General features: G+C 39.2%; 1 protein-coding gene across 1 annotated transcript; it reads right to left on the reverse strand.

Annotated features, from left to right (window-relative positions):
- Positions 1–8,470: 8,470 nt before the first annotated feature.
- On the reverse strand, positions 8,471–16,247 carry LOC128153325 (collagenase 3-like). The gene is made up of 10 exons (XM_052812586.1): positions 16,075–16,247; positions 15,733–15,974; positions 14,443–14,591; positions 14,225–14,350; positions 13,188–13,349; positions 12,449–12,566; positions 11,706–11,839; positions 11,193–11,352; positions 10,327–10,430; positions 8,471–9,700 (listed from the first exon to the last, which is right to left on the reverse strand). The coding sequence occupies exons 1-10, from the start codon at positions 16,195–16,197 to the stop codon at positions 9,600–9,602; spliced, it is 1,419 nt and encodes a 472-aa protein (XP_052668546.1). The 5' UTR covers positions 16,198–16,247; the 3' UTR covers positions 8,471–9,599.
- Positions 16,248–16,515: the final 268 nt, after the last annotated feature.

Consider the following 16,515-nt stretch of genomic DNA (forward strand, 5'->3'; position numbering starts at 1 on the left):
CTGTGCCACCTACATAGCTGCGGTTGTTGTAAGGCGTGTGGGATGGGGTGGTGGAATTACAGCTCTGTAACCTTGTAGCCTGATCTGCAATGATGCGTGATTTAATCTGCCCATGTATTTCTGCATAGGGTAAAATCTGTGGGTCTCCCATATTTGTCAAAGTTGGCTCAACGTTTCTTCCTCCTGGGAGTTTTGCTTTTATGTATCCTCCCTTTTAAGGATAACAGCACTGGTGGAGTTTACTGGTAATGACAACCTTCCCCCTTTTCCTGTTGCCACAGTTTGTTCCTATCCTGTCCCCCAAAGTCTGCATTCCATACATTCAGTAAACTTCTACCCTGTCATAAAGTAGCTTGTTTTCCCAAATCCTTTACTTCTGAGAAGTGTATTTTCAGGCTGGGTTTCTTTCCTTCTGGCTGTTTTTTAAACTCATTCTCTCAAACCTGGCATCATAAAATTGGCACAGTAATCTAAGCGGTAAGTAAGTAAGTGCCCTGTAGTGAGATACATCAGAGGAGGTAAAACAATTCATAGTTTCACAAAGCCCTCTGTCTTTGTCTAATGCTAATATCTATTACTTTAGTCCTGAGTGGGTCCATTATAACAAGATGGCTGGGCTTTTTTGTGATTCAGTATTGGCAGTGAGTGGCGACGCATCTTGAGCTTGTAAATCTTTGACCTTCAATAAACACAGAGAAAATGGTAAATTGCAGATAACTAATCACTGAAGTAATACTGATGATGTCCTTGGCTTCTGCTTATTTGTCTGTAATTTTGGAGGAATTCTTAAATTTGTGTTGGCTTGGCTTGTCTTCCCTTATTAGATGGTATTTCTGGTAACAGAGGTTAAAGTAAACCTCTTACAATACAGCTGTCTATAAACAATAAGGTTATAAAGTACAGAGAAAGAGACTGATGATAATTCTAGAAACATAATGACCTGATTCAGTCTGACCTGGATATTGTGTCTAGTTTTGGTCACACAGTCTTACAAAGCAGATAGCAAGAACAAAAGACTGCCAAAACTATCAGGAGAATTAAAAATATTGCTCACATTAAAAGGCAAAACACTGTAACATCAGTTTTAAAGTTAAAACAAATAAGAGATTTGTTAAAGATACATGAACAAGCAACTTACAGAAAGTAGGTGCTCTTATTTATTCTGTCTCTCGATATAAGAACAACGACACATTCAGTTAATTAGGACAATAGTTTAAAAATAGATGATAGGGAAGTGCTCTTTCATAAAGAACACAAAAAATCTGTGGAGTTTACTGTATTATTTTAAATCTGAGATTCAAGTGAGAATGTGGACATTAAGAACACCTGTATCTACGCAAGAAAGAACTAAAGAAAAACAATGCAAAACTCAGCAGCTCTTTAAATATTCCACGACAGGATTTTGTTTACTCCTCATTTCCATTAAGGATAGAGAGGAATAGGACAGTCTGAGACAGCCTCTGGTTTGAACACCTGGGCAATTCTGATGTTCTGCAACTGTAATCATTATATCCAAGGAAAAAGTTCACACTTTAAACATGTGTCATGATGCAAGTCATTCCTTTGAATGGCATGAAAAATCCAATGCAGAGAGCTGTGAATGGAGAAAAAGGAATCATAAAAATTAAAATTTCCAGTGTTTATTTAAGGCTGCATGCACAGTACCAGTTTGTTTGAGCCTGAATTTTCAACAAGTATTTTCCCTCTGGAGTTGATTCTTGTGCAGCCTCACACAGGGACAGTGAGCTCACATCCAACATTTACTTTGTGCATCAAATGACACAGTTTCAGAGAGTGTAACTCATACTCTAAGTCTCATGAACATAACACACAAAATTCCCGAAGGTGAAACTGTGAGCTGTGTGTTTCCTCTTCGGCACCCAGCAGAAAGCTGCCGAAGGGCTTCTGCTGTCCTTTGGTGGAAATACTTGAATGGTACCAGATCCAGGTGCTCTTCCAAAACAACGCATTTATGTTGTTAACATCTTCTCTCAAGTTATTATTAAACTTAAGACTGCTTGTATGGGAGGAAAAAGTCTCCCTCATAGTCTGAAAAGCACCTGTTATCTGGGCAATTACTTCCTGAACCAAAGCCAAGTGAAGTCAATGTTGAGATTTCTATTTTGTCTGAATTTTGGTTCAGACCCTAGCAAGGCTTCTTATTGATTATTACTTTCTTAGTTCTCACACTTTAGATGATCTTAATTGTTACACAGATTAAGTAATTGGAAATAAACTGATGTTATCACTTGCTTTATATTTTCCACTACAACCTGATTCTCCTGTTATAGCTCTGTATCTCCCTGTTGTATTACTATGCTGTTATTTCACTGTTTTGTGTCACTGTAGATAGAGCCGGGTGCATTTTATTTCCAAGAAAGTTTATTGGCACCATGATTTTCCCTGAAGGTTATTTGCACTATGGTTTCCAACAGAGTTGTAGACAGGACACTTCTGCAGTACTTATGAGAGCCTCATTAATTTTTGCTTCTCTTAATTTGGAATTGACCTCAGTTGGAAATCTGTTCTCATATGCAAGCTGATTTTTGGACCAATGATCATATTGGAGCTTCTTTCCCTTTGTTTTGGAGCAGAACTCCCACACTGGAACTACAAAATGTTCCCAAAGCATTTTATCAATAAAACACTCTGCTAAATTATTAGTGTGACACACCCAAATTTTCCATGAGAAAGGGTCCTTGGGTGATTCCTGGAAACTACAGCTGGATAGCTGAGCCATCAGCTAAGTCTCTGATACAGGCTACTTCGGAGCATAAACCAACCTTGTGTCTAGGCTCTGTCAGAATCATAAAAATTGTTTTCCTTTATGGCTTTTGCCTGCAGGGTCTAATCTAATACGCTAAGACTAATAGATCAAAATATGTAGCTAGGAGGAGCGCGTGCATTTTACCAGGCTCAGTTATTCCAGTTGCCTGGCCACATCCTCACTGCCCTGGTGAGTCACTTCGTCAGGCTGTCCCTTGTTGAAGCTGCACTCCATGGCACTGCAAGCAATTGTCCTGAGGTACCCGCACTGCAGTTTGCCTTGGGAGACCTCAAACATCACATCTTATCCCACGGGTCCTTGTAGCTTCCCATGACCAAAATTTTCTGGCATTTCTCTTACCCTGACTTCTCTGCACCACTGATGTCCTTTGACCCCGTCATGCAGCTCTGCATGATTTACTTGCCATTATCCACCCATGTGCTATAGCAAAAGAACACATAATGTGGACCTGGGGTAAGATTTATGAATTATCAACTTTCTGTGGCCAAGACACATCTCTGCCGAAACCTGGAGGCCTGTGGAGGATTAGATATCTGGCTTCAAACCTCTCAGGCTTGGCCCCTGTGAGTGGTGACATCTTCTCCTCCCCAGTACTCTGTAGCCAAGGCTTCACAGCATGTGCCAAGGCTTCTGTGATACCTGCTCACAGGCCTGCATACCTTCTTTTATTGAGGTACCCTACAGGCCCAGGCGAGAATCAACTGACGCCAAGAGTACCCAGAGCCATAGCCAGTGGTAAATGTGGGGGGAGAGATAATTCTTTGGATGGTGTGAATGGAGAAGAAGGGAAGTCTTCTGGAGCTAAGTCCTTCCCTCAATCAGTAGTCATAATGCAAGAAGCACGCATCAAATGATATTCATTTCAGCCCTGACAATAACAAAACTGTACCAGTGTAATTGTTTTTAACATCAACAATTTAGAATACTATTTTAACATTAATAACTCTCAGTTGGCCCTAGGGAGGGGCATTTTCTGCACCTTCATGTCCTCAACAGGAGCAGGGACCATGGTCAGGAAGGACTTGATCTCTTGATTCACCTGGAAAGAGTCTGGAACCATTAATGTAATGTATATGCATGGTTTGCATATATAACAGCTTTGGCTGTTGGGACCCTGAAGTCATGGTTGTCTACCAAGTCCACCTAAATTATCTTGGTCCCTCTACCAACAGCACTGACCCCACCAGCCAAAGCTACAGTTGCCCACGTCCTTCCTGCCTGAGACTGTGGACTGTCTGCGTGGGCCACTCAGGGGACACCAGCAAACAGCACAGGCAAAAGCACCCCCTAAAATGGACCCATCCTCCCAACTACACCTACTCACATGTGCTCCCTCCCTAATGCTTGCTAAGTTAGTGCAGGGCTATTCCTATGTAGCAGGCATTTACAGTGCTTGAACTACTTACTTCTCTCAGGATGGCTCACAATGGGGGACATGACTTAGGACACAGCCCAAGCTGAGTCTGAAAAGGATGTTTGTTAGATAAACAGGTAGTGGGAAGGACACTGTGAACTCCAGACCCTTCAGACACAGCTGGTTCCCAACAGAATCCCACAGGTTCCTCTTAGGGTGGCAGGCTTTGAAGAGGGCTACATCATTTTATGTTCCTGTGAAGAATATATTCAGACAACACAAGTCATGTAGATTTAAAAAGGAATTTTTCTTACTCACTTCCTAGGGTGGCAGTCCCTGTAATGGTGAACTTACAGAGCACCATAATAATGTCATATGAGCTGGAGAAAGCAACACTTGACCCTGGAAATGGCTCATCTGCCTCTTTCAGGAAGAGCAGAACAGGATCATGCAAGGTCCAGCAGAGGCTACACAGTATGGACATCATGATTCTCAGGACACTGCTCCATAAGCCTCCTACTGCCTGGTGGTAAGACCCTGGTGTAGTCCATGCAAAAAGTAAAGATATAACTTGAGTGGCTCACTCAGATACACACAGAACTGCATCATTCTGTATTATTATGACAGTAGAAAATTTGTTACATGACATGTAAATAAGAAAGCGATACCTGGTTCTCTGCTGCCTGGAAAGATTTTTCTTAGAGCAAAATGATCCCTCATCCATTTTCTATGAGGAAGACAGGGGCAGAGTGCACTTTCTGTAGTGCAGTGCACAGGAGATAACGGTGTACGAAGTTGAGGGGGTAGCTGAAGTGAGTGACAGAGATACTTCTGAACAGCACTGGCTGGAAGTTCAAACTGCAGAATGTAATCGAAAGGCTGTGACTAGAAAGGATGTGTCAACCACATGAAGACTGTGTTAGGTAGGAAAGAGGAAGATCCCAGGCCAGACACAGTCTCTGTGGGCTTGGTACTGTCTGCACCATGTTAGGGAGAACGGGCGAGGTCTTCCCTGGAAATGTTTTTCATCAGAAACAGCAGAACCGAAAATTGGTGGGGACTCACAGTGTGTGTAGACACCCCACTTTGTACCAAAAAAACCAAACATAATTGACAGAAGGGCTTGATCCTACATCCCAAATGAGCTTTCTGATTAGTGGGTAGTCAGTCTTTCCAAAGAGTACACTTTAATTGTATTTGTGTAATGAGGAAACATCTTCAGCAGGACAGATGGAAAGAAACTCACCACAACATAAGTGAATGTGCAATTCTTTCACCTAGAAGACTGAAGATTGAGATCTAGACCCTTGTTTAGATCAATCGGAGCAAAAAACTGAAACAGTGTATTTCTCCCCACAGACCCGCTGAGTATGCTCATTGACAATATGGCTACAGACAATCCCAGAGGACAAATATTTTTCCATTAAAAATTTCCAAATCTTCTTGTTTCTTTCTACTGCAATCAGTAAAGATGTTTGAAAGTCTCAAAAGTATTTTCAGGATAGGAAAGTCAATTTCTGCCTAGCTCAAAATGCTCAGTAGTCTTACTGATCTGGGCGGTATTAGTGATTCAAAGATGAAGACCATATCCTTCATCTGTAAAACATTCACAAGCTTGGAAATACTAGCTCAGAATGAGCTGCGAAAGGCTTAGAAATTGTCCTTAGTTCTTCCAGGCAGATGTGATCACATACTTGATATTTCAGACACTTTTGATTATATTTGTACTGTTTTACTTGGGTTCTTTGCAAATGATATTTTTCTCTGCTTTTGCCTTATTTCCATATTCCGCAGTGTTGTTTTTTCAGAAATCAAGTTGTATCCTGAAAGGCTTTCATGTTCCCGAGGAGTTGGAATATGTCTACGTATGTGTGTGTGTGTGTAATTTTCCAATGAACGAAGTGAAACTAAGGGATTGCATTATTCCTAGGACTATCCACAGAGTATACTGTTTTAAGTGTATTGCATTGATGTTGAGAAAACGGCTATCAATAGACTGAAAAATTAGTGGCCCTGACAGTGAATATATCTAGAAGAAGTTTCCTAAACATTTTAATATCTTAACTTGTTACTCAGAGATTCACATTTCAACAGAATATAGTCATTAAATTCTACTTATTAGTGCTGGGGTTTTTAGATCTTCACCAAATGCAAGAATTTGCTATAATTGGCTGCAGCTTCCTTACCCATCATATCATTTTTGGTTCTGTGCAGATCCTCTAAGAAGCAAAGCTGTCACTGCCATCTAGTGTCCTCAGAGCAGGTTTCTGGAGATTATGCTGAGAAAAAAAGCATTTTCATGATAAGATTGAATCCCTTCTCCAGTTTCTCAGCTACTAGTAAATCTCATGTAGCTCACAGTACCTCTTACAGTGTTTGTTGTCTTTCCAATGTATTAATGAATTTAGAGGACAGCTGTCTAATTTCTCACTTTGGAAAGTTTAAATGATGTGTGCTCACTTCTTTCTCTCTCGGAATATGTATTTGCATCTTCGAAGTCCTACTTGTTCAGCACAGAAACTAGTCCCAAGGAGCATCTGACAGATTCCTTTTCCTGCCTTAGCCTTTCTCCTTCTCCAAATGATCATTCTTAGTAGAGACCAAAATGGATATAAAAGGCATATTCATTAACAACAATTCGTGTATTATTAGGTGGATTTGTGTAGTTCCACATAAAAACTAGCAATCTGGTGGGAAGTTATTAGTTCTCCTTATATTACATCGTGGGACACAGCTGTCTCAGCCTCTTGTGGTCCTTTCCTCACTCATGACATCTCAGGGAAATCAGTCAGTTCAGTCTCTGTCCCAAGAAAAGGACTCTTTTCAATACTTGATGGTCTTGGGCAATATCCCATCTGGGTACCCACCAGGCGCTCATGCAATGTCATTCTCATGAGATGGCAGCGGGTCCCAGGGCACTGGTTCCTGTGGAGAGTTTTCCTTTCTGGCTGATGGCAGCATCAGGGCCCCTCTGGTTCTGACCTCAGCCTTCCACTTCCGCAGCACAAGCTTTTTGTTTTCCATTTTTTCTTAACAAAATGCCAGGAACTGACAGTCTGGTACTTTTCTCAGCTGAGGAAGAGCTAACCGCAGAGCAGCACACGTCTCTCACTGGGGATGCAGATGCATGAGCTGGAGCCGTGCTTGGACTCGTGCCGAAGGCTGCTTCCAGTCAGCCGAGCAGCAAACAGGAATCTGACTGTTTGGGCTGGGGAGCAGCTGGATATGATCATGCTGAAGCCTCTTGAAGATCGAGCTTCCTAGGCAGTACCTTTTTCCCCTGCCAAATGTTCAATATTAACAGAAATTTGTGTAGATATGAAAGATATTCATTGACATTTCTTTGCATCCCTGTCCACCTTTGCATTCCCTGCTCCAGTGAAGCTCAGGTCAGACCTTTAAAATTCAGAGCACTTAGACTCAACAACTAGCCCTTGTGGAAGACTCTAGTATTTTCACACAATTTTCCACCAAGTCTTTATGCTGAGAATAATGAGGACTAGGGTTATATGTCCAGACCCTTATTTCACTGCAGAGTAATTAACCTAAACTGCAGCCTAATATCAAGCATTATTTTTTCAGGCACACCATGTCTGTCAAAAATGATTTTTATATATAAATGAACCAACTCCTGTTTATTATGCATAGAGAATTGCACTAAGTTTTTCCCTAACAGTTTTATCAATCTTATATCATATAACAGAACTTTGATTTTAGTCCACTTTAAGTTTTTCCATTTGTAAAGGGTTTTTTTCAGCTCTATTTCCTTGCATTTCTTTTAAGCATATTAAGGTCTGGAATTCATTAGTTCACAGTTTTACAGTCTAAAGAGACCACTAAATCTGTTAGGTTACCATGACTGACCATGTATGTCACCTAAATTACAGAATTAAACTCATCTAGCCCATTGGTGGGTAAGCCTGGCAATTTATGCCTGTTTAACAGTATTCATTGTTGATGGGCTTTGCTTGGCAGGCCTGGCTGATTGACTGACTTACAGGTTGGTTTTGAGCAGGCAGAAGAGGACAGTGTAGTTTCAATTAGTTATTAATGTTAAGCATTCAAATTAATGTGGAACTGAATTTCACAGTATTTCTTAATAATTTCTCATACTTTCTCTAATGATAAGGAATAATTCCAACTTAGTTCTTATTCTGCAGATTTGAAAGGTCTTTCCTTTTTCCTCTCTTTCTGTTTTTCTCTCCTCCTCTCTTTCCTATAAAATTCATTTTCTCAAAGGGAAAAAAAAGCAAACCAGATTTTTAAATAGAGATGAAAATTTTAATGAATAAAATGCACAGGTTAGGGTTCCTGATTTCTTTTACCTGATAGCTCTGTCTTGCTTTTATGACATGCAGTGTAAGAAATTTTAATATAAGAAATTTCACAATGTCATTTTATTCCACCAGTTTATTTAATATTATCTTTTTAAACTGAAAAATAATCACAGTCCCACCTCATTTGCATTGATTTAAAAAAAAAAAAAAACAACCCAAAACTTACATGGTACTGAGACAATTGATATAGATATTAAAAGAGTGACCAACATGAAAAAAGGTATTCTTTTGAATATTTTGATTTGGATGTTCAGGTTCTCTGCTGGCACAGCTAGGCATAACCTCTATAAATGTCACTTGAACCACTACAGTTTACATCAGCTGAAAACATGGGCTGTGTTACCAGATGTAGCTTCATTCAAGGTTTCAACCTGCATGATTCTCTCGTTGCTACTTCCTTCTGGTTTCCCTGGTTTCATGCAGGCTGATGATTTCTGCAGGGAATACTCTTCCCTTTTCCTGCTTTTCTGTCTGCTTTGGAATGACACCTCACTGCTTCTATACATTCTGCTTGTTCCAAAGATGACATGGGCATCCGTTTCCAGGGGGACCTTCCCCTTCAAATGGGGATACATTCAAATACCTTTGAATTCTCTAACTAACTTCAGTGTTGCAGCCTGGTGTTATCCTGCTCAGGGAATCACCATGCAGTCCTGACTCATTCATTACACATCTGAATTCCCAGTACGTTAACAGGTATTTCACAATGAGATGAAGGGTTAGTTTAAAAATATAACACTCCTGGGTTTATCAGGTCTATTTCTTGGGACATGCTAGGAGATCCTTGAAAGATGCTAGACATGCTCAGATTACTGGGAATTAATAGTGCTCATGATCATGTAGGATGTATCCAGCATCTCACTTTAATACTAGACAAACTTTAAATGGTGTAATGCCCCTTGAAATGCTAATAATTTCTCTTCTTCTTTCCTATTAAGTTAATTCAGTTCCAGACTGACATGCAGCTATATCGTTCCATATATACAGTATACATTTGGTGGTAGGTAGCCAGTGCTTGTTCACAGAACCTTACTGTCCTCTAATAAATCTACATGCCCATATTATTATTTCCATGTACTACAAGCTGCTCTGCAGCCTATGACATGGCACTCAGCTGCAATTAGCACCAAAATATGGAGTTAGTATGCAGGACACGGACAATTCTTTTGCTCCAGATGCTGTACTCAAACTGCAGCGGTCCGTTGAAGAAGTAGAGATAACCTAAGGAAAAGCAAAGTTAAAATTAATTAGCCCTGAGAAAACTGTGTTGTCACATTAAAATTATCCTTCAAATGAAAATTATCCTATTTGTTTTCATTTTTTAATAACTCTTTTAAATGCAATATTTAAGTATTTAGAATGCTGAGCTAAATTTTCAAAGGTCCTCGTTCCATTTGCCAGACCTGGATTGGTGTTTTAAAATAACTGATATTTTAATCTAGTGTCAAGCTCTGCATTTTATTACTATACAGCACTTGCTTAGGAAAATACAGGGTTCACCTGTTAATGTTTAGGACTCTGACTTGGAAACACTCCTTGAAGAGTTGGATAGGAATGAGCCCCATTTGAAGTAATGGACACATTATAATACTTCTAGATTAAGCATATCACTTTAGGTTCCCTAAGCAAGGAGGCAGGTCTTTTTAGGCTCTTCAGATACGTATGTACATAGTTTATAAGAGCACCTAGGCCACAGGGTAATTTAGATCAGAAACCTGATTCAGTTGAGAACAGAAGTGTTGATGTGAAAAAATCAAAATTACAAATGACAGAATTTCCCACAGGACATTAATCTCAAGTTTCAATGACAACTAATTGTAATACAGTTTCATTATCAGATTATGTACCATTTCTTTCATAAACTGCATCCACTCTATCACCAATTCCTGCGAATTCTTCCTCTATCAGCCTGGGGTAGCCTGCTTCCATAACCTCTGCCTCTTCATCATAACTACAATAAACACAAAAGAAAATAAAAATTCAGAGGATTTAAACAGCCTGGGAGTTTGGTCTGTGCCCTTTACATGCTTTGCAGTTACCCGCATCAGAAGTAGCCAACAGCCTTTAGGTACTTTATGTCTAGTGCAATAATGAAACTCAGGGCAATAACCAGGGCACTCTTCTACCAGAAGTACAAGCTCAAAAACCGCAAAACTAATAAAGCTACATTTTCAGAACTGATCTATAAAGTACTTATTATATGGAGATGATTGTACCTGAATGTATTGGGACTACTAGCCTATCCTGAGGTTGCTTGGCACAGAGATACTGCGAAGGGATGGTAATGTCTTAATTATGCATCAAACCTGGCTGTAAGTCCCAATCATGGACAACAAAAACCAGCTGTCCAAGGGTGGGATAGATTTCTTACTCTCTCAGCACCGGTACCATTTGGTGTCACACAAGCAACTCAAGGAAGCAAGGTGGGAATTTTGTCTAGGAGACATGACCATATTACAAACTCTTACAGATTAGGGCACTTTATTATCCTCTCCTTTCTTTCATTCTTTCAGCTTTTAAAGGCTGTGCCCATATGTTTATAAAAATCTTGCATACACCTTTATGACATATTCTACACAGCTATAGCACCAATAAAAACCACAGACTGGAAACGTGAGCCACACTCAAGTGCCTGGTTTGAAACAACCTGCTGATCTTTTGATACTTCTGAGCAGGTTATGACTAGAGACACACCAATCTGTCTCCAGCTTACCTCCAGTACTTATTTCCAGTAAAAAAGAGAGTCTTGCCCGTGTCTTTAATATGGACAGCTGCATCTATTCTTTTCATTTCTTTCGGGAACCCCATTTCATATATCTTTTTAGGAAAGTCTTCAACTATGTCGTAGCCATTCAAAGCCCAGACTTTCTTTCCTAAAAATAAGAACAAAGTATGCATGAGTCTTTTTTAAAGGCTTAGCTTTGAAACCAGAATAAAATGAGGATGCCATGTTTCCTGTTTTCATACAACTAACATTCTTAAGTCACATACGCAGCAGTTATTAAACTATTTATGCTAACTATGATCCTAGGAATCTGAGCTTAATTGTACATCTCCTAATTCACTGACAATTGTATAGATTTGCGCAGGGTGAAACCAACAGAGGGGGTTTTTTTTAAGCAAGGAAGGTAGGATGTCTTGTTCTTCTACTGATTACCTTTACATCACTTACTGAACTTCACTAAATATGTATATTTTTCTGCCAACACCAAAATTGAAAACTCACCCTTAAACACAAACACAAGATCTTTGATGGGGTTTTCATAAGCTGCATCTATTTTATTTGGAAGCTCTGGCCAAAAGGACTTAAGTAACACCAATTCTGCCTCAACCATCTGAGGGTGCAGTCGCCAGAAAAACCTAGTTCAGAAAAAGAAAATGTATTTTATGTTTCTTATCATACTACAGAATAGCAATATCTTTGATGTGCTATACTAAAAATTAGTTAATGGAGAATTATTTTTTTCATAACAAAGAATTTTTAATACATAGAGCCCCTTGTAGACCTCCCGTTTCCTCATAGTCACCTAGCTGCAGACCATTTCTGTCATTCAAATAATGATCATCTCAAACAACAACAAACTTTAATCTTTTTTCCATTTAGAATAAGAGAAACACTGCTGTCCCATGTAAGACTTCTGAATGTAGTACAACTTCATTCAAATAAATGTTAGTAGTTTTGTGCATGTTGAAGGAAGCCCTGTGAAATGAAAAATGTGTAAAAACAGTGTCAGTCTTCAGCCATATCATCTTCACTTCATATTACTGGGCAGTGAAGTCTGTAATTGTATTATAAATCCCATCTAAAAAGATATATGATGTAGTTTCTTAGAGGCATCTATACTGATTTCTGATTTTTTAAATTTATGTTTACTCAAATCTTTAATAAAAAATTGAAATGGTGTTTTCGCTTGCTCAAATTTTATCCAGTACCCACTATACATATATCGTATATAGCAGTCTCTTTACCTGTCCTTGAAGATCAGCATTTCTCCACGAAGTTCTGTTATTGCATCAAGAGATAAATCTGCATCACATTTCTCTGGTGTTTTGGGATGTTCTGGGTTGGGATCTTTGTCTCCAGCACCTGGAATCATATAATATGATCTAAGTTTGACAACGTTCATTTCCTTTCTGTGGATCATGTCATTGAATAGGACATGGAAGAGTTCCCAAACAGCATGATAAATACAAGCATAATGGGCAAACCATTTGTACTGGAGAAAGTCTGTTCACTCTTTCTCTCCTTTAGCCAAATACATTCTTGGACTCTGCAGTTCAGCTGTGCTGCAAAGATTTTAAATGGACTTGCTTTCTTTATCCCGAGTTTTGAAGGTCCTCCAGAAGTTTTATTCTTTCCATGATGAAACATGGGTATTTCTGTTTCTCCCTTTAGACTCTGTTTTACCTTCTCTTTTGAGGCAGGCCAAAAACTGTCAAGACTCTGCCCCCTACTGCCCACCACCAAATGAGACTGCACAGTGACCAACCGCCCTCTGCAGTGTTACTTCCTTTTTTTTTTTCTCTGAACTATCAGACCTAAGCATCTTCTGTTCCTGAAGTCTGGTTGTCAAGAGTTCAGTGAATCGGTCTTAATCAGTCATGACTGTTGCTATTGAACATCTGCAGCTCTTTAGTAACTGTGCAGTGCATCTGTAACAGGTTATAATGATACAGGAAATAGATATTATATATTATACAGACTTACCATAGAGCTCTTGGATCCCTTGCACATCATCATCAGGAAGCACAAAACCAGTTTTTCCAGTGTATGTGTAAATTGGAAACATCAGAGCTCCAGGGTCTCTAGAGTGTTCAAGTCCCAGTGAATGACCAAATTCATGGGCAGCGACAAGAAACAAGTTATACCCTATAACAAACCACAGTGAAAGTAAATGTACAGCTCCTTGCATCACCAAAGTGGACTTGGACTAATCAACTAACCTTAACATTGTGCTTTAACATATGGGACAATAAAGGAGACAACTGGATAAAGGGAAAAATTATGTATAATTGCTTGGCTTTTTCAAAATACCATGTGTTTTGTTTTAATAAGGGCCTAATTGATTGAGTATCTCATAGCTGCTGTTCAACCTAAATCTTATTTGACAATGTTGTTCTAAGCCTAGTCTAAATCTAAGATTTAGATTTCTTGAAATTTCTTAGTAACGTTGGAAAGCTCTAGGGTGAAGTCTTTGCCCTACTGAAATCAAGAACATTTTTTGTCAGAAATTCACCTTCAGTAGAGAGTGCATATAGTTTTCAATATTGCAGAAATTAGCTTTAATGCCAGGAGGATGAAATAACACAGTGCTGAAAAAAAATAGTGTTTTGTTCTGTTAAAGCTCTGTCCTGAATAGGAAGGTGAAGAATTTAAATGCAAGTAGACGATTTGCAGCTAAGTGAAGTATATACGTTTTCTATAGGCTTCAGTAAGGTAATTCCCATCAGTCTGTGATCAGAACTAGCTGCCCTTGAGCTCACTGAAAGGCCAAGATGACAAAATACCTTGTTGGTGGCATTTTTTTAATCACTTCACTTAGGAGGTGTATATCCTAAAATTTATGCTATGCATATGCTGTACTTGCATTTACGATTGGCAGTTAAACCCAGCTTCCTATGAGTGGACAGTGAACATAATGATGAATGAAGAGTAAACAGGCAAACCAAACTGTTTATAGATATCAAACAGGACAAAATTGTCCATCTATCACCATTTCAAATAATCTCAGGAACTTCTGTTACCTCTGGAATCATCTGACCAAGCTTCATCATCATCAAAATGGGCGTCTCCTCCATAGTCTGGACCAGGGGGAAAAGCATGAGCCAGTAATCCAGAGGGTCCATCAAAGGGGTAAAAGTCACCATGTTCTATAAAACAACATTTAAAACAATTAAATCAACTATCCCATTTTATTGGCAGCAATATAAGTATAAGGTAAAAATACTTGGTTCTCCATTACCTTTAGTGCCAAAGGAGATCATGATATCAGCTACACCACTTCGTATTCTGGTGAAGTTAAGTGGTGTCACATCCGACCAAACTTTGAATGCTTTTTTGAAAGCTCTGTCTACTTCAGCACGTCTCAGATCTGAAGTGTAATTCATAATTCTATCAAACAGATTAATATCTCCAGTTAAATTGTATGAATTGAAGAAAATGTGTAATACACTTTTATCTGATGGTACAACTCATTAAAATTTTTTGCTTTTTTCTTATGTTCTTATCTAAAAACAAAGAGCTTGGCAGCTGCATACAGTATTCAAAAAAATAAAAATAACCATTTTCATTAAAATCATTCAGAGATGTCTGAAATAATCCAACAGCTTTCTGTAATTGGTTTTATATGCACCAGAAGATATAGAAAATGACAAATATATTCTTTATTAAGTCAAATCATATCAGTAACTTCAAACTTTTTTTATGCCATATAAAATATCTCATGATTCTCACTTCCTGGAGGAGAAAAACATGATCCAAAGAGCTTTTTATAGGCTAGAATGATCCATATTAAAGTAATATTTATCACCAGATACTGAACTGACAGAATTCAGTGATTTCATATTTGGAATCTGCTAAAGAAACTCAGGTTGCAGCTGGTCAAAACCCCCTGTTGACGACCTTGTGGTATTAAGGGAGAAGGAGCTACCATGTGACCTTTCAGCACCGTAGCTTCCCAAGGTCAACTTTCTGAGGTCATGGTGCGGAGATTTGTCTGACCAAGCACAGATATCTACATCTGGACTGTCAAAAGGAAGATGGACAAGGATCAGTCCCTGCTCTCACAGCTACATTGAACAGACTGGTTTGCATCCATGCTGCATTGTCCAGGACAAGACCTATGTGAAGCAGACACTAAACCAGGTCCAAAGCGGAGCTGAGTGACCTAGAGATTAAGCGCTGTGAAGATCAGTAGTGAGGTGCATGATCTTAGTTCCCACCCTTCTTTCATTTGGCACCATGGATGTGCCCAGGGTGTCTACATGGAGGCCAGATGAGGAGTTACCAGCTTACACCACACCAGCTTTCCTCCATGACAAAGTGCAATGGAAAAACATTGTATTTACTTCCTTGGGCTGTAAGGTGGGCTTGGGGGACCTTTCCAAAAGTGGCACTGTAAGGATTTTAAACTGCAACATGAATTTTGTCTAACTCAAATGCATCCTTCTCCCATCAACCTCATATACTGGGCAACCTATTGGACAAGATACCTGGAAAGAAGGTAATAACATTCAAAATGCCATGCATTTACCTGTATGTCAAATTAGTTTTTGACCATTTGAGTTTTCTAGGGAAAAAGTTATATTCCCCCACATCTGGGACACCGCATCTTGGTTTCTGCATCAGCTCATATGTTTCTTCATCTAATTTGCCTGTCACCTCCAAGCCAAAAAAAGCTTGCATTTCTCGAAGTTTAGATGCCACTGAGTTGGCACTCTTCCTCATTATGCCAGCAGGATTCGGACGGAGATCATAGTGAGTCCTGAGGTAGCGCTAAGAAGGGGAAAAGAAGTAATAAGCCTAGTTTCCAAACAGTTGTAACTACACAACTTACTATGTATAAAACATGCAAATGAATCATTTTATACTGTACCTCTGCAAACTGAAGGTCTTTCTCTGTGAATTCATGGCTATCTTCAAGGGGAATAGGGATTGTCAGGCAAAATGACAAACCCAACAAGAAAAAGAAGACAGCTGAAAGTCTTGATTGCATCATGTTGGATTTCTGAAGTCTGAAAATCTGATGTTTTAGGGAGCAGTTCACCTTTACTTTTATAGTCTCAACCCAGTGAGTCACCACTTAGGCACAAGTTAGAACTTCCTTGTCACTGAAAGTAAACATGCTTAGACGGCTACTTTTTCTCTCTAAACACTGTGGTTTAGGCATCTGTTGTCCCACTGAGGGCTCTGCAACTGTATCCTCATATAAACACAGTCTCTGAATATTTACATAGGTTGTGGGAAGAAATGGGCAGAAACAAACCGCGCTTTTTGATTATTCTGCAATAACTTACACTGGCAATAACTGGCAAAG

The sequence above is a fragment of the Harpia harpyja genome, chromosome 17 (genome assembly GCF_026419915.1).
Source record: "Harpia harpyja isolate bHarHar1 chromosome 17, bHarHar1 primary haplotype, whole genome shotgun sequence".
NCBI classification, from domain to species: domain Eukaryota; kingdom Metazoa; phylum Chordata; class Aves; order Accipitriformes; family Accipitridae; genus Harpia; species Harpia harpyja.

Coding starts and splice junctions, on each gene's coding strand:
- LOC128153325 (XM_052812586.1), bottom strand. CDS start 16,197: ATGATGCAATCAAGACTTTCAGCTGTCTTCTTTTTCTTGTTGGGTTTG. Junction 11,353..11,705: donor TCTTGTGTTTGTGTTTAAGG/GTGAGTTTTCAA, acceptor TCTTATTTTTAG/GAAAGAAAGTCTGGGCTTTG. Junction 10,431..11,192: donor ACTGGAAATAAGTACTGGAG/GTAAGCTGGAGA, acceptor TGTTTATTGTAG/TTATGATGAAGAGGCAGAGG.